Raw genomic sequence first — 24802 nt, 5'->3', positions numbered from 1 at the left:
TAGGAGTTCGGCTAATCGGGCATTAGCTACGATTTCGTTCTACTCTGATAGAGTTCTACCGCGCTGCACTGAGAGTTGGACAGAGTTCAAGGAATGCGTTCCGATTCATTGTGACGGGTTAAGCTGCAATTTTACATGTACTTTCGACTGTAGCGTTTGACTGGCCAGAAACCTACCGATCGCGTCGTCTCGCGACATGAAATTCCAGTCATTTTTGCAACTTCGTCTAACATCTAAACGCACCTTCGTGTCTCCTTGTCTTCTTGTCTCCCGTATACAAGAAAAAAGAAAAAAAAAGAAAAAGTACAGAAAGGAACCCCATTGTAACTTATTTGTAGCATTGTAATAACAAGGGACGTTTGGCTTCGTTAATGTTCGAAGGGAATCTGTGCACGTTATACTTGCCGAGAGAACGTTTCGTTGAGCACACGTCTTGGCGGACGCGACGAGTTTAAGATACACGCGGAGCGGTTGTAGGCCGATGTTTGCGAGCGTTGAACGGGCTCCTTTTAGAAGCCCTCGATGTAGCCGTAGGCCTCGAGGATCGACATAATGAGGTAGAACACCCAGAGGAAAAAAAGGACCAGCGACGTAACGAGCTTCGGTACGAAAGGTCCGCCGAGTTCGCCGCCGATGTTCTTCGTCCGCCTCAGTAGCAGAATCAGGATTACCAGGCAAGCTTCCGTGCAGAACAACGTCACGCAGAAGGCTAAACTGTTGCAAAAATGATTATTCTTCCTTTATTAATATCTCTCGCTAATACTTTATGTATAAACCTATCTGTAATTTATTTCTATTGGGATTATAACAGAACGTTATTCGTGCGAATTCACGAAGAGGCAAACGGTTCGTTCGAGCAAAGTTCGTACAGCAAGAGTTCGTGGATCTTCTTCGTGGCGAACTTTCGCAATATTTCACGAGCATTCGTAACGATATTCTACGATAGGAGTTCATGTTTAAACAAATGGAATCAATGGGCGAGATTCCGGTTAATCAGACACTAAATAAAATTTCGTTCCGATATATTGCAAATGTATTTTATATTTGACACTGTTGAGATACGTATAATTTTCTGTGCTGGACTGGATTAAATGCGTAGTAGAGATACTTGTATGTGAATATCAGTGTGTGGACGTATGTGTGTCTCGAAAACAAAGGAATGTAAACTGTTCAGTCGGTTAAGAGTCGGTTAACAGTCGGGTGTAGAAGAAAGTGCTGAGACGCGTGCAAGTGTGTATCGATGAATATATAAGGAATCGTTCGTGAAATAAATATATCATTATTTTAATATTAATCCTCGGTATAAATTTAGTGTTCTTATAACATTATTTCGGCTTCAAAGATCCACAATTTTCAACAGACACAACTGTCGTCGCGTCGATCGAATTTATTTGATCTTCTGTCACGCGAATAGAAAATAATCGATAATCGGAGAAATTAGGAAACTTCTACTGTACGAACTGTGCCGTTATACGAGCTATTTGTTCTCTAGCGAATAAATGGAGTTTGAAAATATAAACGGGAACAATAGACGCGTCTCATAACAAACGCGAAGTGAATTCCCGACGTGGGTGACGTCGAATAAACCGGAAATCTCGCTGTATTTCGCTGCGGAAAATCGCTTCAAAGAGTGACACATTGATAAAGAGAAATAAATCACAGTCTCTTTATGTCAAACGCGCGGTACCCGGAGTCATGTTATCAGATAATGGATGCAAAGTCGAATCGATCGATACTCGAAACGCAAAAACGATCGAGAACATTATAACGCCATCTGTGCACACACCGTGCAACTACAATCCTTTGGTGCCGCTTGTTCGCGTCGCATCTGTTGCCATTCGAATGATTCATGGCTTAACAACGGATCGATGTTGGACAAATTCGATTGAAAAAAAGAGTCAATTTATTCTTAGATCGATCGTTTCACCGTTCATCCGGATAACTGACCGTTGCTACATCTAGGTACATGTTTGTTTTCACGACGCGATTCGATTCCACGCCCGTGAAATATTCCCTGCGAAACGTTGGCCTGGGCGGATTCGAGTTTCGCGGAGAGATGCGCTCGAATAAGATTCGTGATACGTTTTACCTCGCCTTGGAAATTCATGCGAGGCAGGTTCCGCTATCGGCAGCCTAGCTCCGGCAGGAGAGAAAATTGGGCGCAGCTAGAGAAACGCAGCGTCTTACTCGAGGGAATGCATGATTACGACCATGAGTTACGGTTTGTGGTAAGATCGAGCCGCGCCGCTTGCATTCTGTAAACCACCGCTCGCGCGCGACCTAGAATATCTTGTATTTTTAATAAGACTTCAATATTTGATGTAGGTAACGAACATTGCACATGCATTTTACAAATACTATATTGGCATACTATTTTTGGACAAAGAATATCAAGCTAAATTCCTATTCCTATATTTAATCGACGACTATTTATCTTTTTCCACTTTTGAAACAGATAGAGCTACTGCCTTGAGACTTTTGAACGGGGTTGTACATTTTCCCTATCGAACAGTCTGTGAGTGTTTCGTTTCTTAGACGGGATACCGTATTTTGTAATTCGAGAGAATCATGGCCCATAGGAAAAAATTGATACGAAATCGTACCGCTTCGGTCATCTACACGGTCACTGTCGCGTTAAGAGCAATTTAGATTCCATTTTAGATCGTCAGATAAATTAACCTCTAAGACTGTGAACGTTCTTACCGAGCCCTTAAACCGTAAACCTCTTTCACGTCCGATGCATTTTTCAGTAGGTGATATATTCCTGCGAGTAGGTTTACGTAACATCTTCGAACGCACCGAATTATAAAACTTTTGCCAAATATCTTTTACCAGACGAGGGGAAAACAGGTTTCCTATCTACTACCTTCCGGTCGAAATAATTCGGGATAACGAGATATCCATCTTTGCAGTTTGAAGATTGATCACTGTCAACAGCGAGTTCCGATATCGAGTTGTGTTTCTCTATTGCTATTTATATCTATCGTATTAATTCCGCCGAGAATACGGTTTTATTTATTGAAAGTCGAAGTTCTGTTCAGTGGTACCTACGCGCGTCGACGCGATGATTGACAACGGTTAGCGATAGAACGAGTTCCGTTACGGATTTCCAAAAAGAGACGTCGAACGGGGCCGGTATTTCGAAATGCGGAAATTTATGCCTGGACGGCTCTTTACAGAATCGGGCGTCACCCGCGTTCCGATATTTCACGTCGTTGGTAATATCCGTATCGCGTATTACGTCCTACACAATATTCCTGCCGATACGTCACGGATTACAATTTTCTAGACGAGGACACTGTCACCGGTGTTGGTCGCGATTCAGTACATAAATCGACGATGCACCGCGGCGCTGGCCAAGTTTCTCTTCCAATCTCGGACCAAATTTCTTCAGAGCGTTTCCACCGTACGAGATCGTAAATGGCAAACGACGCTCTGTTATCTGGCTTATGTCCTCGTGTTTTACCTGATATTGTTTCATTTCACGTCATCCGCTCTTATCCGGTGCCCGTAGCAGCATCGACGCGTCGCGACACAGATCACTATCTCGGACTGCAAGCCGCGTTTCGAACGTTCCACGAAACAATCTCCGAATCGAGATTCATTTTAGGGCCTGAAAGCCATTCGACTGGCTTTTTACGACCGGACTGCAGATGCTGGTCGGAAGACATCTGCATTACGAAAACTATACCAGCTGGGACTGAAACTATTGTATTTCGTCGTCCTACGTATATCATATAGGCTTTGTGTCACCATGTAAGCACTTGTACGTGAAATCGATTGAGCTTCGACGTGTAAAGTGACGCGAACGTTTTCCACCGAGCCAATATATCGTACAGATCGAGGACAGCGGGGAAAACGTAGAACGTTAGAGAATTGAACGTGCATTCGTTTGGATCGTCGTAAACGAAACGATTTCCTCGGTGCCGTTCTCCATCGAAACTGCCCAATCTCGAAAGTCCGTATTGTTTTCGCAAGTTTCGTTACGATAGATCGATCCCGTCAAATCTGTTCTCTCGTGTTTCCAGGCGAAAGTTCGGAAAGAGCGTGTCGAGTTCAACGAGGCTGCTCGCAGCGAAATTTTCACGTATCGAATCGTTCGCGAATCAACATAGCGAGACGTCGTCACCGCCTTCGTTTCTTTATATTCGAACGCGTTACGATATTTTCGAAAATTACGATTAAATCCGATAAACACAGACTGTTTCAAAATCGATAATCAGCATAGGAATTTTTGTTCTTGGCCGGTGCTACAGTTATTTCCTTTGAAACAACCTGTACAAATGGGATATCGAGAAACAAGAATGAATCGATACTGACTTGCCCGGTTCTACCAAAAACTTTTCACCGTGCAAGGCATGGTAGATGGCTGCGATGCTCCATGCAATGCCGATCCCCAGGAAGACGTTCACCGCGTTACTTCCGGTCACGTTGCCCACGCTCGCATCGGCGTACTTGTCCTGGCAGGCGGCCACCTTGCTCGCGAACGTGTCTGCAATAAAGTCATACGCTTAGATTTTTCTTCTCTGTTTATCGCCTTCTTCTATTTTCTCTTTATTTCTCCCTCGTTCTACCTTTTAACCTCTTCTTCCATACAGTTTATCGATTTCCAACGATTTCCGCTTACACAGACCACGCAATACGGCGCGTGGATAGTTGTTTTTACTTTGATTTGTCGCGGATATAGGAAATAGGGAGGGGGTGATGCAGAAACCGTGTGTCGTATGTCGAAACGAAACTCGGCGAAGCTCGTGGCACACCGCGATTTGCGGCAAAATCTTGACACAGCTAAACTACAAAAGCTTGACTACGGTTAGTTGCTCGTTTCGTTATAGAATCAGCTTTGAACGTCGTATTATTGCAATCGTGACCTACCTAGTGGTTCGCGAAATATCTGAACAGCTTCAAAAATATTTTACCAATTACTATATGCGTTATACGAGACATTCTCAAATCTCTGTAGCACTGTAATGAGATCCAAGTGTCCTGTGTATACATACATTTTCAGATTCGTTAAAATGTTCATCAATATAATTACGACAGTTGTATCTGGTGTCAGTATTCATGAAATTTCAAACTGCTCATAAAATATACATGAAATATTTTCGCGAACCAGCGTACATGAAATACCGATATAGCGAGCGTGTAACTCGATCAGTCGTTTCATAATACGCGTGACACGGTTGTTCCGTAAAAAGTTACGATCACCGAGTTGTCAAGTCGACGACTCACAGAATGGTAGAGTTACGCGCGCGAGACAAAGATCGAGGTTTATAGAGGAATGTACGCTGTGTGTGTGTGTCTGCCGGAGGTTAGGAAATAATCGTATTTCCGGTCCCCGGAAGTCTTTCGTGGCAGCAGAAATTTCGAGCAACTTGGCGCGTAACTCTTCGACCCTCCGCTTTCGGTAAACGTCGTTAAACCATCGACGAACACCGAGAAAAATTTCTCGTAAATTTCGTTCCCAGCTTTCTCAACGATCTAATAAATACCCGTGTGCTCCTGTTAGCTTCCGGGAACGTAACTTGCACAATGGTTTCGGGCAAAGTCGTTCGAGTTAGCTTACTTATCGAGAGTTATGCAGAGCGTACACGTTCCAAAAAGCGGATATCCGGAGCAAGCAACGGCGTTTAATCGGGAATATGTTTCGCCATATGCGTCGCCGCTACTTTCGTCAGTTCTTGTTATTATTGGTCGTTGCACGGGTCCTATCGCGACGAGAACAACACCGTGTACACGGATGCGCGAACCAGCTGACGTGAATGGCCGAAGGCGTACTTACGTATTCGTGTGTATATATGTATGCGTTCGGATTAAAACCTGTGCAGCTTGTGCACCGGCTCATTTCAGCTACTCTTTAACCGACTATGTCCATATATAGCAGGGGCTTTTCGCCTGGAAACTTTGACGCATTGGATATCGCGTATTTGGTTGGTTCCCGATGCTGAATACACGTTGCTAAGTTTGTGAAAGATAGAAACGGAAAGAATTAGCGACGATCGTAAGTTTGGTTTCCAGGTGAATCTGTGAAGTGGTAAGCTGAGGTTTTTCAGACTCCAGCAATTTCTACTTTCATGGGAATTTCGAAAATACCTGATTTTCTATCCTTTGAATCGTTCCTTTCCCTGAACATTAAATGTGGGTTAATTGGGAAAGTTAAATTCAGAAAGATCGATCGTTAAGAGTAGATAGGCGCATACGTGTTTCGGTTATACGTATAGGGTGAAAGCAAAAGGGAGTCCGGTTGTTTCTTCTTTAATTAAAACACCTTGCTAGGCGTACCTTCGAGAACTTTAACGGCAGCAGCACGATTATCTCGGCCATCGCCGACTCGATTATCGCGCTAATTTGCATATATTTCGCGACTTTTAGGATCGCCGTCTATTTCCATTTTGTAATTGAAAAATTCTCCGGAGAATCGCATCCTCTCTCACTCGTTGAATTTATGCGCGGAGGAAAATTGAGAAAATATATGATCGTACATGGTGCGCAGATACCGTTACAATTTCTATGATTTTCTCGGTATTTGTAAGATGCGTTTCCAGCCGTCGGGAAATTCGGAATCGTAGCGTTTTCGAATCATTTGCCAGAGGATCGTGCACGATAGCGATTTTTCCCTGTAAGACAGTCATGGATAGGAAATTAACGGGACGTTATGGCGACGACGTGTCCCTCCATTCGACGAATCTCCTATTCGCGCAGATTGCGTGCTGCCCATTCGAATCAATTACACGGCCATTCGAACATTTCTAGGAATGTCCACGATTCGATATCGAGAAAATTTGTATAATTCACGGCTCGAGGATTATTTGGGTAACTATCGGCTTTCCAAGCGACGCGTCTCGTACTTTTACGAGCTCCGGGGAAACTTCCTCGCTTGGTAAAATCTCATCAATATTTATGCCCTGGTTACATGCCTCGTCCGAGCCAAGCTTCCCCGCATCCTCGCCACAATCTTCGTAGATCGGAATTCTTCCTTATTGTCCTTTCGTCTCGAGAAAGATATCGGAGCTTCTGCTCGTGCAACATCCTAGCAATGGTGTTACGTCGCTGAAACGACGTCCATCGATAAGTCTCCAACACCGTTATGACCAAACTGGCGTTCGTTGCTTGGAACGCCGAGCTTTCCCCTCGCTTTCGTGAATTAGGATCCGAAGGAATGTTATTCGAAGATGCTGTAAGGAAACTTTCGAGGATCGATGTTGGTTCTAGCGGAGACTTCAAATCGTACTTGATGTATCTCGTTTCTTTTCATACTTGAGTCGCCTATTGTTACATCCGTCCATTGTATCGCTTATTCTAGGACGCATCTCTGTGAAGAATCGACGAGAAGAATACGTATCTACCGGTTCCTACGTTTTAACGCTACAACTACCAGGTCAAGAGATAAACAACTCGGTGTCGTGAGAAAAATTTTGTACGTTAAAAGTACTGCGTTCTTGGAGATTCGAGCGATATCCCTGTTTTGTAAAATATGCTAACACAAGGTTTCTGCTTCTCTTACGTTCTGTACTTCTTCGTACGCTTTCCATATGATTTCCCTCGTACGAGCTTTGTCATCTTGTATTACGTTGTCCGAAAAGTTTCTTTCGTTCCGCGTGGAAATAACGCGCTACATTTTTCCTTTTATATTACGTTTTGTTATTTATATTTCGTTCTATTACTACAAAATGGATCATACATAATTCACTGAAATACTATTAAGAAAAGTGTCTTTCTTCCGCAAACGTGTTTTTTACAACAGTGCACCTCCGTACAAACGTGAAACCGAGTCTGTGAAATGTCGCGGTGTTTATCTCAACGGAACAAAATGGATCGCACGTAATTCGACAAAATAATATAAAACAAAAATCGTTGTGCGTCTACTATTTCCTCATAAAACGAAAGAAACTTTTCAGACAACCTAATACAAAACGAAAAAAGTCACGCATCTATTGTTTCCTTATAAAACGAAAGAAAGTTTTCGGACAAGCTAATATTTAGCTTAAGAGCATCTACGTTTTAAGTTGAATCGTAAAGAAGGACAACAGCTATTACAGAATGACCATAGATCAGGAGTAGAAGCTACAGAACAATTGCACGGGAAGATCGGACGGAACAGTACGCGTTGTCTATCGATCGGCTCCTCGAACGCACTGGAAAGAACGTCGTCGCCTTAAAAATCTCGTAGATTGGACCGTCGAAGACGTAAAAATACGCGCTTAATTTGCCAATGAACGGGATAGCCAGGCTATAGAGACGTCTTGGTAATTCGGCTGGCAAGGATGTCTGATAATGGAAATGCGAGAAGCTTGTTCCTTTCCCTTGTTCGGTGGAGGACGTGCAGCCAGGACCGACGATTGATCGAAGCTAGCGAATCGTTACGTTCGTTTGCGCGTTGGCGCTGCATGAAATTCGATAGCCCCGATTTGTTTGCTTTGCTTCGATTCAGCAGCTAGTGACGGTAGTAGGCGACCAAGGGTGACTATAAATTCGAAGCTAAATAGAAGTTGTCGAAATGCAACGGTCGAATTATGGATATTAGGAGTCTTTAATAAACGTTATTACGTTCAGCATTGGCAAATTATTCTCCAACGAATGAAATGTGTATAGTTAAGCTGGAATTCTCGATTTAACGAAATCGTTGTTATTACGCGATGCGATTACAACGAATATTTACGCACACTGCCTGCGCACACTGCGTTTATCCATTCCGGTGTTCCCCAGAACGTAACATCGAAACGAAGCTTGTTACACGACGTAATATAGTCGTTGAATCTCTTCTTCCGGACGAAATGTCTTCCTGAAGACATGGCATCGTTCGGGGAACGAACAATTTTCACACGATAACGTGAAAAGGTTCATCCAATCTATCGGGCGAGAGGCATCGGGGACAGCGAGGGAGTGGCGCGACCTCGAGGTACGAGCATTGTTCGAGCTCACAAAGGCTAGATGCGATAAATTATCAGCGAGCACGGGTCTGCCGCATATCACCTCATATAGTAACCCCGTAAAATCCAGTCTGAATACGGGACAGGCCAGCAAAGGCGGAGCCGCGCAGGCTGTCACGATTGTTTGATAAATTCCCGTTACCAGTGATAATCATTTACCGATTCGCGATCTGCAATCTGCGTTAATCACGTTCTTTCGCCTCCGATCGACTAATTGAATCTTTCTGAAAAATTTATTTTCATTACTCCAGAGGAGAAGCGAGAAGAAACATAGTTATGGCCTGCGATGATAAACGATGTTCCACGCACAGTGGCCAGTGATATTTTGCACCGGATTCCGTATTTTTCGCGGTTTAGAGCTCTGTAAACTCTGGTTAATCGTAGCAGTAGCGCACGTAGCACGCAACGAACAGGCGAATGGAGATTAAAAGAAATAACGAAGCTCGGTGGTCTAGGGGCGAATTTCACGGGTTCATCGACGAGAATAAACGTCTCCGGTGTCGACCTCGGTATGTTTTCCACGTTAAGGTCGGCTACCCCACGGAAATGAATAAAATTGTGCTGGTAACGCATTGTCGCGTGAAAACCATGGCCAGCGGCGTGCAAACGCGTTTATCACCGGTCTGTGTGCGTTGGGGTATGCATGTCAACAAGCATCCATCCCTGTTACACGCGTATGATTATCGGAATAAATCAGTCCTCTGTGCTTTTATTCAGCTACAGTGCGCGTCCATTTGCATTTCCGTGGTCCACCGTTGGCTCGGTCGTCGCAATTATGCCCGTCTCCTGTTCGTAACGTCGCGTACAGTTTCGTTGCTTTTCGTTGAACGACGCGGAAAAAGGGGCTTACGGTAGGAGATGCGACACACGTTCGCGAGGAAAGTAAATTTAGGCCAGAGTTCTCTTCAGAGGTACGATGGCGGTTTAAACACGTTTAGCTTCTCGGCGAGATATACAATTTTCCGACGATGCTTTAAAAATATCGCGAGCCATTCATATCGGAAAATACGAGCGTCGTTGTAATTTTCAGATGTTGCGCGATTAGAGGCGAACCGAGCGTTAGATTCAATGGCCGAACGCGAGGATTCCAGCTTAACGTCTTTTATCATCGGACAATACGAACGGACAACACGACATATTATAATCTGCGCACGTTATTTTCTTTTATCAATTTGGAACGGGCCATTGTTAGCGATAATCGCCTGGGACGATTGTCATTAGCATACGAGGCAACGATATATCACGCGACGCGGTTTATTTTATCCGAGCTTCGCGTTCATTTCAAAACTCACGATATTCATCGATCTCTGTTTTCTTATCGGTCGCATACGATGGTGTTGGAGCGATGTTCGTGCATTTACGGCGAGGAAAATTTACGGTTGCGTCAAGACGATGTGCTTGACACACGTCTGCGTTCAGAAATATAGACGCGTTGTACAGGCGGCTTCGGCGCGCTTGTTAAAAAGCATCTCCTCTCTTGCGAAAGAAATTTCCGGACGGGCTTTCCCACGAACAAACGAGCCTTGAAAAGGCAAAAAATTTCGAAAGAAACGGCAGTCGTTTGAAAAGCGGTGAAAGAGACCTGCTTATCGCGGCTTTTCTCCGTTACGGGCACAATAAGCTGATACTTGATTTTATTCAAAAGAGGCCGCGCAGCACTGAAAAAGGCTGTCTTGACCGCGCCGTTACAAATTTCGCAGGGCTCCTCTTCCACCGCGCTGCCGACGAATAAACGCGTTCAAGCGAACCCGCCTCTCAATGGCTTCCTTCCTTTGAATAGCGGAAATTCATTCGGATAAACGGCCCACGAAATTAACCTTACCATCTTTAATTAAAAAATTCACGAGCCATTTACTTTTCTTCTTTCGATTCTTCAGCCTCGTTTTTCTTATTTCCACGTTGGTAATCTCGCTCTTTCTATCTCGACGCGAACAAGCCTCCTTTTTCTCTTATCTCGATTTCAAGCCTCGTCTTTGTTTTATCCACGTCACGACGTTCCTAACTATTTCTCCTCTGTAGTTTCTATATGTTACAAAATAACGTCGTATATTCGAGGTGTGTCGTTCGAGAACGAACTTCGTTGCCAATTATCGTCGAACCTAGAACAAGAGATTCACCGACGGTTGTTTAAACGTATTATTTTATCGTACGACGTTTCGACAGTTGCCAGATTACGCCATTTAAATTTCAAAGAGACTCCATTGTATTCGTAGACTAATGGCTGGAACTCGTGAAAATTGTATCGAACACAGGCCGTTTCTCTTTCTCGTTTAGTTTCCAGATCTCGAAAGTCTGCTCGAGTAGCGTAGCCGAACAATTCCCTTCGTGACTTTCTTCCACCAGGAGTCGACCATCGTTCCACTGGAATCGCGAAAGGAGACCGTAGGGAGATCGTATTTCGTCCACGCCAGACGAAACGTCCCACAAAGTGACACCATCTCTTGCAAGATTTATCGCGAGGTTCGAATGGATCCAGCCGACGTTGTTGCCCGGCTTTCATCTCGACATCGGTCCGTCCAGAATTCCGGACAAAAAGCAGCCGGACAAAGAGGGCTCTGAGCTTCAGTAAAGTACTTCCTTCAATCCATAGTGATAAATGTGTCGTGCAAATCGCCTGTTTCAAGGCGTCGCCATTAATTTACCCCATGTGGGCGAGCCGGGTCGTTTGTATCCGCGCCTAAGCTTTTTATCGTTCTTCCCTAGGCTTTCTTAAGGATCTTTAAAAAATTCTGAAATGTTTATCGAAGTCTCTACGATCAGTTTTTCAGCCGCGCGTTTAAAAGAGTTTGCCCGTGGAAAATAGAGATTCCCTTTCAGGACATTCAACAGTGAAATTTCCTCTCGGAGTATAAACGACTGTTCGTAAAGTTACCTGAGCAGGTAAAATTATCTCGAAACAAGATTAGAGAGAAACTTCATCAACGAATCGAGCAATTCTTCGTGCAGAGGTTAAGAGGAAGTCAAAAGCTTTCTTTGTTCCCTCCAACATCGCACATTTCCAAAGTTATTCCGCATACCGCTTGTAAATTCTACCCTTCGAGATCTTTTTCACCGAGTTACCAAGGACGAAGGATCGTTAGCGGCAGAGGTAATCTCTTAATTGTCCTCGCGTTTCTGTATTCAGCATCGGGGGTGTCCTTGAAGTGGCGCATACTTTTCACGCGTAAAACAGCCAGCCCGCAATTACCGCTAATTGCGTCCCATTCTCTCTCTCTTTTTCTTGCTCGTCATTGAAAAAGAACTTATAGCTAGTCAGGAGTTCGTCACGTAGAAAATTCGTTGAAAATTGTCGTGGACTGTGAGCGTGATATCCTTGCTCCGTGGTGTTTTTCCACGGAAATGGCGGTCGCGCTCGACTTACCGGGAATGCTGGTACCAAGAGCGACGAAAACCACCGCGGTAACCGAGTCCTTGATTCCCAGGGTGCAGCCGAAGTAGGATGCGACGTCTCCGATTACCGCCGTCACCACACCGATTCCGAATATGCTGATGACAAAGCACAGGTAACCACCGGCGATATCTGAAAACCGATACAGTCCAGTTTCAGTAAATTGCATAGCTGCTGCACGTGGAAACCTATCGAATTGCCAGGACAATTATTTCCGCGAGGATTACAGACGCGTGTCGGAAAGATTCTAACGAGGCAAGAAATTTCGTACTGTTCGAAGAGAACGACATTTCGTCATTATTTGATACGCTAGAATTTCGTTTATGTATACGAATTTGTTAGTTAAGTTGGTTAACAGTTAACTGGTATTCATATGGAAGCGATTCTACATGCAAAAATAAGTGGGGAAAGGAGAGTAACGATTTTTTCGTTCAAGGTTTCGTTTTCAAGAAAAATTGCTTCTTCTTATTCTTGTTATCTTATCTCCGGAATATCGATTATTACCTTCCTTCATTCGGCATTTAAATCGTATGGTTTCATGAATAATTCACGAAGAATTATTTTATTAAACAGCAAGCAGGAATCTTGACGTTGTTCATGTTTAATAATACGGACGCGAGTAGAAACACAAGTTCCGTAACTCGAAACTTCCAGTTAATACACGGATAGCTGATGGCTTTTCAAACTTTCCTATTTCGAAAAATATTATCCTTTCCTTTACGACTTATCTTTGCACGTAGAATCATCGCTTGATTGGTACCATGACTTCGAAGACAGTCTGTACGTATAACAGGAGTTCGTTAATTCTCCCAATTATTTGTAATTTGCGTTCAGATAAATAGATTTCGATTAATCTCATGGCTAAGATCTGGAAATATGGTAAATCAGTTTTATCTAAAGATCTCTGATAATTTGCATAATTATAATTGAGTCACTTTCGCGTCGAAAACGAAGAAAATATGGTTTGCCTTACGTTTACGGAAACACTTAATAGCCTCTAATGCCGAAAAGTAAAAACCTGAAGCAGCAAATAATTAAAGAAACGTATAAATAGAGAAATAAATATGAATGTTACGTACTGGTAGTTAACGCACTGACGGCGCTAGTATCGCGACACCTTAAACGTAAAATATACGTGAAAAATTCTCCCAAGCTGAAATTACTCCGGTTATTTGTATTCGCCTGTTGGAACAATCTTTGTTGCGCGGAAAATACATCATAGTTTCGTAATTAAGTCAGATTAGCCGAGAAAGACGTCGCACGTTCTTGTTACTGATATTAACGAGGGAGAAGCAACGGAGTCGTTTGAATTAAATAACGCGCCGACGTTTGTTTGCGCTTGCGAAGCGTTGGCACACAAGCACGATTAAAGCGTTAATTAAGCTCGTCGGACGGTGGTGTATATTTTTCTCTTCGGAGTCCTTTCCATTTTGATTAAACGTTCGCATCACAAGGCGCATAAGCCGGTCACACGATTAATTTCTTTTCGCGATTCATCTTCCTTCCTAACGTCTCGGCTCTATGACATCCAAGATTCGTATTACATATTCGTCGTTTAATATTGAATTAGACATAAAATTAGACGGTTCGAGGGAATCGACGTTCGAAACAAGATTCGCAAACACGTGCAATACACGTCGTGTTTACTGGAAAATGGTAGCAAGCGATCTTCGACACGATGCGACACCGATGTGTCTTAACTTTGATCAGCGTACTGGAAACCGTGGCTGTGTTTGCTAATCAGCATAAGCTCTTCAAGTTCATGCTAAGTAAACGCGAGGGGATTAAGGATACCCAGTTATCTCAACGCCTGAGAATGATGTTCAGCCACTCGTATCTTGTTTGGAGAATAGATCGCTCGACGATGCTTAATTGGTGAAGTTTCGCAACGATGCTTCTCCGTATTATTTGTCTCCGTATTAGCTCTGTTATATATTTTTCGACCCCAGTGGCGTCGTTTTTTATTAATTTTTCACAACAGATCTGGCATTCTTCATCTGGCCGTGAAACCAGTTTATCCTGCATCGAGTGAGGAATTTGGAACACGAGGTCGGATCGAGCTTCAATCATGTGGTGGAAGAGTTTCGCGAAGTTTCACGTACGGCTAGCCGCACTTTCATCGAGGCGATGGATCACTTGGATTTCCATTTGCTCGTCGTGGCGAATTATTTGTTCCCGACATTCCTGCCGGGGAATTGTAGCCTTGACGGTTCGCCGATCGATATAGATGAATTCCGCGAGGCAAATGGAATCGTCGTGTTACGAGCGCAATTTCCATTCCACACGTTCGTTTGTATTCGCGTACCCGTTCTTTCGCCTCCGTGTTCTTTTTCCTTTTTCCTGCCAAGGGGATTAATTCGTCGAACGACAACGCGGGGCTGTTTACGTTCGATTAATGTGTGCCGGTTTTTTTCCACGTACTTTCTCAACAGCCCGAGTCGTCTCGCTATTCTCATTGCCAGCGTCAAAGGAATTCCTCGAATTCGCTAGCTCCGGCTCTGTTTTTCCGAACGACGAAGTTGCGATAAAGGAAATTAGAACAGTTGGTTAATGAGGTGCTCGAGAGAGTCCCTTTGAATTAAACAAAGCCGACGATCAGAGCTACAAGGAAACTGTAGAACAGCAAGAGACGAGAATCTCTGGCGTTTCGGTAAATTCCAAACTGTCCCGACGACAAGCGGAGGCTTAACTCTTGAACTTTAATAGAAGCGAGTTGCACGGCCGACGCGCACGCGCTAACGTTGCACCAGATGCACACTCGTAGACCAGCAAGTTTCCCGAGTCCCATTAGACCGAACAATGAGCTTTTTGTGTAAGCTTGTCATCGATGTCAAACGTCCTGATCGTTAGAGAGTGGTTTATCGTGGCGAGGATCGCTTACCAGGCGACGCGGGATTAGGATTGAGATCGAGCGACTCGTGTAACCGTCAGGATTACGACAGCAATCCTTCCGCTGTAAATGCGTCTCGGCATGTCGAAGACGTCTCGACCTTAATCCTTCTCATAGCGGAACCTTGGTCTCCTTGGTTCACCGAAATCGTACGATTCCAGCTAGTTTCGCTTGTAACACGGGAACAGGGCGAATTTCGCATTATCATCATCGAACGACGATCACCAAACCTGACCGTTTACTTTATTGTTTACTTGGAAAGTCAAAGAGTCGCAGATAATCGGGGGGATTTTACTAAAAAGCTTTCCAGAATTCCGCAATCTTTCGGTTGAATCTGCAAAAACCCTGTAGGATTTGGAAATTTTGCTAGAAAGGTAAGGGCGTTTTTAGATCGAAAGGAGCTTTCTCTGAGATCCGCAAGATCTTTATAGAACGGGAATATTTCACAAGAATCTACAGACGATTCGGTAGAGTTTGACAATTTTACTAGAGCTGTTCTACGTCGGACGGTCATTTTATGGGAATTCGTGAAATCCTTTTTAAAACTAGGACACTTTTTTTATTAGGATTAGGCAAACAGAATTCTAGTGGAATTGGAAATCTCACTGGAAGGATAATTCCAGATCGTAAAAACTTTTCATTGCAGTTGGAATTTTTCGCTGGAATCTACAGAGATTCTTTAGGGTCCGCAAATTTTACTAGAGGTATGAGATCGCAAGATTGGAATCTATAGAAATTCCATAGAGAGCAGAAATTTAACTAGAACGTGTAAGAATATTCTACATCATGGAAATTCTGGTTACAGCCCGTGAAAATTCCCCAGACAATGGAAAACAAGGGGAATTATGGTACAAGTTAATACGTGTTCGAGAAGATCGAGGATCGCGTTCACGCGTTTGATTACTTTTGGGAGATCGTTGAACGGAGCAGTCCGAGATGGATGGAATTGCCGGAGATCCGTGGAATTTTATTTCGCTCGACGAAAGTCTGGCTTCTCTCATCGTCTACGTTTCTAAAGTTCGTAAACAGGGTCGGTTAACCGCCACTGTTCTGGAATTTGTATCTGACGTCTGATCCTCTCGTAGATCCTCGAAATCTACCGACCCACGAAGGAACTTTCCTGCAGGATTTCCAAAGTTCGTAACGACTGTAGTTCGCTCAACCACGTGCGAATGCCTGCAGCACCGAAACTGTTCGAACAGGCCACGTACTCAACGAAGCAATTAATTTTCTTTTTCTTTTTTTTCTTTTTTTTGAGCAATAGCCATAGACGACGGTGATCGATTCCGTCGATGCGAGTTACGTGCTTTTATCTCAGCATCGAGCAGCATTTAATCCACCGACATGGGTTCTACTTTAGTCAGAAACTTGCGTAATCGCAAAATTAATAATTAAATAAGAGCGAAACGATTTTCATTGTTGCTAGTATACACGTAATCGTTGATAGAAATAAAACGTCGTATTAAGAAATAGAAGAGCCATAAGTAAAGAAATTATTACGTTCAAGAGGTGGAAGATTCGATCGACGTATTAACTCGTCTTCCGGATAATAGGTTGACTGGTGACAAATTGCTCGATATCGATAACAAAACTCAAACGATTTTGAGAACACACTGAGACGACTCACGCTATTTTATTCGCCCATACCCGAATATGGTTAACGCTTCGATGGCTCTCACGCGTCACCGTTTTCCCAATAGACCCGCTTCCTACCATTATTGGCTTGTACTTCCACCCTTACAACCCTCTTTCTGTCACGCTTCTGAAAACTACCTGAGGAAATAATGGTACTACGGATATGATGATAGATGAGAGCATATGTCGCATCATGTGGCCAGAATGGTTCCTTGAATTCAATTTCAAAATGTTTCTGATGAGATACTCTTATCGTCGGACCAAAGTCACGAAGGTAAAATCCTGCTGGAAGAAATTTCCAGTAGTCAGTTTCCATCATGATCGGCACACGGAGCGGTTTCAGCAACGTGGTTTGCCAATAAATCAAGCCGCAGGTTGACCATCGACGCAGCCAATACTCGAGGAGACCAAGGATCGATATAGCCACGAGTCGACCTGAGAACGGCGTAAATGAGATCAACTAACACGCGTGGTGGATCATCGATAACATAAATCATCTTACCGCGTCCAGGACTTTTCCCGATCGATCGACTGGAGGGACGCTGATTCCATCGTGGCAACATCGATCGTCTCTCGATTTAAAATTCATGGCACGTGGTTGTTGTTTGCGGTCGCTTGACGTTAATATCCATTTAATATCCTCCGCGACAGAAACGACAATATTGCAGCAAGCTAACTGCACGTAATGACGTACAAATATATTTTACGAGTTAACATCGTCGAATATTCGATCTACGATGTGTCTATCAAAATTAGCGTCCAACTTTATAAATTGAGCCTTAATAAACCGAGACAGATTCATAGACGAACACGTAAACCTATTACATTACTTAACAAGTATTTTACATCCGATTAATCATACTTTGATAATAAATAGCGATTCTCAAAATAAAAAGGCCACGGTACGCGACAAACGGTTCTATCGATCGAAATCATTCGTTTCGATTTCATAGAAGTACACGTCGTAGAGATAAAAACTTATCAGAAACGTGAAAGAAGTTCGATGGATTATCTCGTTCGTATTGCAATAATCACTTTTCACGCTGTAATAAAACTCACGGTAACTGGATTTAGCTTAATTGCCAATAAACCTACCTTCGTGCCAGATAATCGATCGTGAAACGTGGTTTCGAAAGGTGAAACGTGCATGATCGTAGGTGTTAATTCGGCGGGGCCATTTCATCGGCCGGTTCACGCCCATCTTCCGATTAAAATTATTCGTCGGCGAGGACTCAGCCGACCTTGTACAACGTACATCGACGGCCAATTTACCTAACTCTCTGTTGCGTGTAGGCGACGAGCGAGTCACCCCTTTGGTCATCCCATGAATTACACCATATTATCCGTAGTAAATTCACCGAAGCGCAGTGCGGCTCCTGCGTTCCCGCAGTTCCGCTTTGTGACGCCAGAGCCGCAATTTACCCGTCGTGTTAACGCAACGCCAACGATCGAAACGCGATAGTCGATCTTTTCTCGCGATCGATCGGAAATTGAACAGCTCGCACGGATTTTTCTCTGCGGCTGTATTGGATGTGGAGATTGACGTTCCAGATTATCGAGAGTTTCGCTCGACGGATGCCGCTTTGCAATGTATTTGTACGAGAATCTGGCTTTAAAATAAACCGGTCACTTTCATTGTGCGTATGTGGGAGGACTACATATGGGAAAGATACGATAAGATACGTGTTACGTCCGGTGACTCTTTACGTTCGAGACGGCCACCAGATGTGCGCATAGAATTAAGCGGATCGCAATAATCCTAAGGAACTGCCATAAAACGAGGCTTTTTGATTTACCGTTAAGGGCGTCAAGTGGCATACAACATCTTCGAGTCAAGAGGTTCCTTATGGTTATTGCTCTATCAGGTAAAAATAGGGGAAACGTGGCTTTTCCCATGTTTCCCAAGATTCCAGCCGCAAGCGATCAGTGGTGGGTCGATCACCACCGAACGAGAGTTTTCCTTTGCAACAGCATCGTCACCGGACTTCACTGGATCTACGACTACAGAACTACAGTCTTTATCAGGTTTTCACCCTTTGATCATTCACCTACTTAACTTATACCTTACGCACCAGCGTAACTATCTTCTTCACAAGATTGTTGAAAATATATACTATCTTTGAACTGTTGATCAAGTATTATACTACTAATTAAACCACCCCTATTATCCTAATCGAAATAGGGGATCGATCTGTTCGTGGCGTCGATTGTCTAGTCGTAACGAGAATTTACGACTCCCGTTGACGCGCTTCCTCGCGATCGCGTCTCTCCGCGACTGGTCGAATAAACAATACGCATTTTTCATTTTTTACAGACGAGTAGCTTGAAACCTGGGCATTTGGTTGATTAATCGCACGTTATCCAGATTGTCGTTTTATTCGATTCTGCAACCAAACGTGCGTTTCCCTGTTCTTTTCGTAACTTTAAACATGTTACTCGTCGTTGTGAAATATTCCCAAAAATGTTATCGCTGAGAAGTTTTCAAGCAACAAATTTTCGTTACCACGAAAACACAACAGATTCGATGAAAATCTCGCGTATACTTGACGAAAACTCGGACCTCTTATTTCTGTTCCATCCAATTTATCCATCCAGTTATGGCTTTTCCCAGCTCATTTGAAACTTTCGTACCGCGGCGTAGTAGAAAGGAAATTAGACGCGTTCACCGGTTGAAGACGAAACCATTTGGATTTTTCTCTTTGTGGGTATGTCGAACTTGGAACGATTCGTGGGACGTGTTTATGGTTCGCTCGGCTTGTAGAATCACTGGTATGCTTAGCAGCTGCAGTCTCGTTAGTTTTGTTCGCCGAACGAACGTGACCCGATTACATCGTATAGATTATACTGAGCACACGTGGCACAAATCCCAATGCACCGTGGAAACACGATCCAACCGTGATACTGGTCCACCTCTCTGCATTTCGACTGAACTATTCCTCGTTTCTTTATTCCTCGTTCTTCTCTTTCTTCCATTACCCTTCACGTTCGACCGTTCCATTCTTCCGACTGTTGGAGGCCGGTCGGAACTTGACGAAATGGAAGCTCAAATTGGTTGAAAGATTTCTTCGCGCTTTGTGTCAAGGATGCTCGTAGACTCTGGATTTAAATTAGAAGCCAGCAACGAAAGAATTTCGTTCGTCTCGTTCTCCGGAAAATTCTTCGTCGTATTCGGACTGTTCGACACCAGCTGTAAACGAGCATCTTGACGAAACGAAGAGACACGATGAATCCATAGTCGAAGGATTTTTCAGTGGTGTCTTGAAGATTTGGCGGATGCTGAGTTTGGACCAGAGGCTGGAAGGCGGGATATTTCGACGCGAAGTTTCTCACGGTTTGGTAAAATTGTTTCGCAGATTTGATCCGGGCTGTGTGTTTCCCCGCGGCGCAGCAAACAACGTCGAAGTGTCTGGCAAACACGCGGCGAACACGATTTGCTCAAGTCGGCAAATATGAGTCGTTAGGTTTAATGAGATCGACTCCGTAGTTCGAGGTTGAAAGACGCGCGCGTTACGTGGGTCTATCGCCTCGTAGAACAACGCGCAGGATCACGTTCATCGAAACGAATGTGCTCGTTGTCTCGGTAAATAATAAATCGTTGCGCTATCTTAAGGGAAAACAATGGCTACCGGCTTTCATATAGTTGGAGAATTTTTTCTCCCTCGCGATATCATAGCAGATGGCAACTTCGATCCAGCGGATGAGATTGAACTTGCATGTTCCACGAAGTTTCTTGCGAACGACTTGCGAAACTCTCTTTCGCCATAAATCTCTGGCACGGGAATTATTATTCGAAAAAGATCGCGCGTCACGCGTGTCGTAATAAATCTTGGACAAAATTCGCAAAGAATCACGAGGGAGGCGCGTTCATCGGAATTTCAAGAAAAAGAAGAAGAGAACTCGTCGTGCGCATGGCTCGTGACTCTGAAAACGTTTATCCAGCATAGTGTAAAATATCGAAACCGACGAAAAAAGTTTGAATAGGAGACGTAGAGCTTTGGAACGAAGGTTTAATTAAGCGGAATAAAGGTGGGAGAAACGAGTGGTTCGCAGATTCGACGCGTCAGCAATATTTTATCGAAGCGTATCGCGCATGGTATGACACGGCCGCGATTTTTGACTTTATTCCCATTCCTCGAGGGAGAAAGCCTCGTGTTTGTATCATGCACCGAAGCATTCAACGCGACGTTGATTTATAGGCGAAACTCGCCGCTCACTGTGGTTCACTGTTAGCTAAAGAACGGGAATAAACAAAGTCAAGCGCCGCGCCGGCAGCTTGATACAGTACTTTCGAGAGCTTTTGCCAATTCAGCAGGCTTTTGCGTCGTTGTCCGATTGTGCCCGGCAAAATAAAGCGCATTCCTTTTTCCACCTTGCGGTCTTTCCGCTCCGCCTTCCTCTCTTTTCCCTTGGACGTTCGTTCTTTAGCCGGGCTTCTCGCCGTTCCTTTTTTCGTCCCCCTTTTCCAGACCCTCGGACACGCCAGGTTGCTCCGGAGACAATGTATTATTCACCTTCGCATACAACCTCCTTGGCCGTGTACCGCGACAGCCCTTTTCTCTTCGTTAATCCGGAGATCGATCCGTCGCGGATCTCCTCGCAAGAATTCCAGCGGAAAATCTTTTCGCGCCATTCGAATCCCTTTCAGCCTTTAAGCGACCAATTTCGAACACAATCCGACTGTAACGTCGAAGACGAGAGCAGGGGATTCTTTTCAATTTCCTCGTCCGCTCGAATATTCCTCCCTGGCGTATATATCCATTTTCCATTTCCACTTCGAAGCAAATAACGAAAATTCAAGATACAGCTTCCACGGTGGATCGTGGTTATTCCAGAAGTTCATTCTGGCAATCAGTTATGTAGAAGCGCGGAGAGTACCGCCATTCGCGTAGTTCCGTAACTTCCGGATTCCAGTTCGATGCCCATGGAACAACGATTCGGAAGGCTGGTTCACGGTTAAAATCGCGAGAATAGAACAAAGAAACGGACTGTGCGCCATCCTGTTCCACTTAATACGGTTTTTACAGCGTGCCAGTAGTATAGGAACGTGTCGTGTCAGACACTACGACGAGCCCTTCTCTCACACACGATACGTATTCCTGGAGCGCTGGTCGCGCTTATCCAAGCATTTTCGATGCAGAACGTCGCGAGACCGTGAAAGTTTCGCGGGGAAGCCGGGCGCGAAAAGAAATTTCGGTGAAACTTCCGAGGGAACTTGCGAAGATAGAAGTTAATGGCTTAACGAGAGCCAGGGCGTTAGACGTCACTGGAAAACGGATAAAGTTGCTCGATAGGAAAGTACAAGGGTGTCGCAGCGAGATAGCGAGCAACCTCATTTTCCACTTTCCGGATATTTGCATCTAAAAGTCGCTGAAACGATGAAATCACAGATTCTGCGACTGACTCGATTTCGCCACGGAACGAGACGAGCTCGACGACTTTCTCTCTATTTTATCATCCTTTAATGCGCTCTATCTACAGTGCTGTGTGCGAACGAACGATTTTTATAAAATTCTTCGTTTATAAAATATTAGCACGATACGAAGGCAGCGTATTACCAAAATTGTCTCTCTGTTTAAATTTGCAGCGTATTCTTTCACACCATCGCTCCCTTTAAAGCTTTGAGAATATTGTTATAATATAACGATATCAAAGATATCAGGAATTTTGGTTGTTTCAATATCGAATATCGGAGTTGTCCTCTTTTTCGAATGGAAATTTCGTCGTCGTGTACGTTTGATCGCGTCACGCTGTGGCGGTATCGTGACGAATTTCCGCGATGAACAATATCAGGAGCATGATATCCACGTAAGCTTGATAATAGTTATTGTGACAGTAGTGGACGCAATGGTAATAACGTTGGCGGAATAGTAGGGTGTGTCATTATGTTGGTCAGTGCTTGGAATTCGATGTCCTGTATGGAATACAGACAGAGGTGTTCGCGTGAATTGTACAGAGTCTCGAACGATGCGACGCGATGTAAACGCCGGGCTAATTGCATGGTACACAATAGAACTCCGCTCTCTCTCTCTCTCTCTAACTCTCTCTTCGTTTGATTTTCACTTCCTCCCACGTTGTGCTGCATTCTGTGCAGAATCTGATAGGAAGTCGGTCATCCCGGACATCGAGCCTTTAAATAATATCCACGGGGCAATCAATCATTTATCGCGCTAACGAAGCAAACAGCGATGTTCGCGTTTTTCGTGTCAGACTGCAATTTTGGAAAAACCAACTGATCGAAGTTGATCGCGCGTCGAATGGGAGACGAGAGAGGATCGTTGCAAGCGGAGGAGCCGAGGAGTTTTTAATCTTCTACCTACTTGTAGGATTAGCGAAGGACCCTCTGTGAGATTAATAAGAAAATCTCCGGCAAAAAGTCGTTCGTTTACTTTGCAAATCAGACGAGTAGCGTGTTCTAGCCACTTGAGAAGATTAAGCGTTTAATCGAAATGTAGCTAATCTTTGGCTTTTTTCGAAAAGAAAAAATCTTCTTCTTTTTTAACATCTTGTGCCTTGTGAAAAAATTTACCACGGTCATCACGATATTCGTTTCTACGTTTGTACATGATAAAAATCACAGCATTCGTTCTGGCTGTCTTATCACGTCGTAGCTTCGCGCGTTTATTCTGCTATCGCGACATCCTGGGGAGAAAGGGATCGCATACGTTGCGGGCAACGTTTCTAGGGTGCTCCTGGCCTATTTCTCCTTCGCTACTACAGGCTATGCTATCCGATCCTTTCAGCCACTCGTTGAAAGATTCACGATAAAACGTGTGACTGACGTACCGACCTATCTGATGCGTTATTCGTCTCGTGTTTTCAACGCGGGATACATTTCAGATAACGTTGTTGCCTGCCTTGGTGGATTTTCTAACCAGCGAAAAAGAATAGGAAAGAAAAGGGGATGAAAAGAGGAAGAAAAACTGGAAAGTCAAGTGAATCTGGTTTAATTTACAGTCGAAGAAGCTGGAACGTTTTAAAGAGACCGAAATTACGTAGAAAAGTCATCGTTTCAGCCGACGATGAATTTCTTTTTCTCAACAAACGGTGTTGTTCTTTCTCCTTTCACTTTATTCTCAGTTCATTCCGCGAAGTACGCGTCTCGTTCGTCTTTACGGAGAAAATAAAAATACCGTATCCCGATGAATGACAACGCGAAAGAGAATTTACCGTCTCGTACACGGATCGTTACCGTTCCAGCCATTTTCGTGGCATTATTCGTTGCCATTACCCAGTCTATTCTCGTTGAACGCGGCGAAATTCAATTTCTTCCCTTTCCTTGTGCCCGTGTTACGCGATAAACAGCTAAGTAATAACGTTCGGAAACACGAGAAGATGCAGCCATGTACACTGCTATACGGCGCCTTAAAACTTTTTTCCCCTTCCAGTTATTTCGTTTCTGCCTTCCAGAGTGGGATCACGCGACTCGTGAAAGCCGAAGACAGTAGCCCCGTGCCTCTTTATACTGCAGCAGCCCTGGTAATTGATAAAATTACTTTCGTTCGATGTTAAGACGCTCTAAGAAAAATTATTCGCAGAAACGCAGGGGAAATTATTACAATATGCACGAGCGTATCCATTCTCTGAGAAGGCGGAATCGCAGACAGGCATCCCATCGTTAAACATAAAACGACAAGAATAAAATGATATTTAACGATGAAATAGGAAGCAGAGAATAATTGAACTGTACGAGACAACGTCGCTCGACTCGATTCTTTCGAACTCTGTCTCGCTCAACTCTGACACTCGATTATTCCTCCACGATTCGCTTCTTCGTTTCTCAATCATATCGCAGTCATAAACGTCTCGTACGTACAGCGTACGTTCTCTCTGAACATATTACGATGTTTCGCATAAAGTTCTCATTGGTAAAACGTCGGAATACTTTCGCTGTATGCAGACGCAGAGTGAGCTGGCAGTGCGGCTTGTTTGCGTTCGCCAACGAACGTTTCGCAATCGACA

At 44.0% G+C, this 24802-nt stretch overlaps 1 protein-coding gene and 1 long non-coding RNA gene across 3 annotated transcripts in view; one reads left to right on the top strand and one right to left on the bottom strand.

Moving 5' to 3' along the window:
• Nucleotides 1-24802, bottom strand: part of Calx (sodium/calcium exchanger 3) — a 121029-nt gene that overhangs the window by 11254 nt on the left and 84973 nt on the right. The window contains exons 6-8 of the mRNA XM_033336069.2: nt 12292-12450; nt 4321-4492; nt 406-714 (exon numbers count right to left, since the gene is read on the bottom strand). Coding sequence (XP_033191960.1) covers nt 510-714; nt 4321-4492; nt 12292-12450 — 536 coding nt within the window. The 3' untranslated portion in view covers nt 406-509. The remainder of the gene's footprint in view (nt 1-405; nt 715-4320; nt 4493-12291; nt 12451-24802) is intronic.
• LOC143303607 (uncharacterized) overlaps nt 1183-24802 on the top strand; it is a 37489-nt gene continuing 13869 nt past the window's right edge. The window contains exon 1 of one of the 2 annotated variants that reach the window (XR_013060097.1): nt 1183-1230. This is a non-coding gene — a long non-coding RNA (uncharacterized LOC143303607). Of the gene's footprint in view, nt 1231-12340; nt 12434-24802 lie in introns of those variants that run through there. The other variant, XR_013060098.1, reaches the window with a different exon arrangement.

This window comes from Bombus vancouverensis, chromosome 14 (genome assembly GCF_051014615.1).
Source record: "Bombus vancouverensis nearcticus chromosome 14, iyBomVanc1_principal, whole genome shotgun sequence".
NCBI lineage: Eukaryota > Metazoa > Arthropoda > Insecta > Hymenoptera > Apidae > Bombus > Bombus vancouverensis.
Note: the sequence above shows the minus strand (reverse complement) of the source record. Positions and strands in the feature narration are given on the sequence as shown.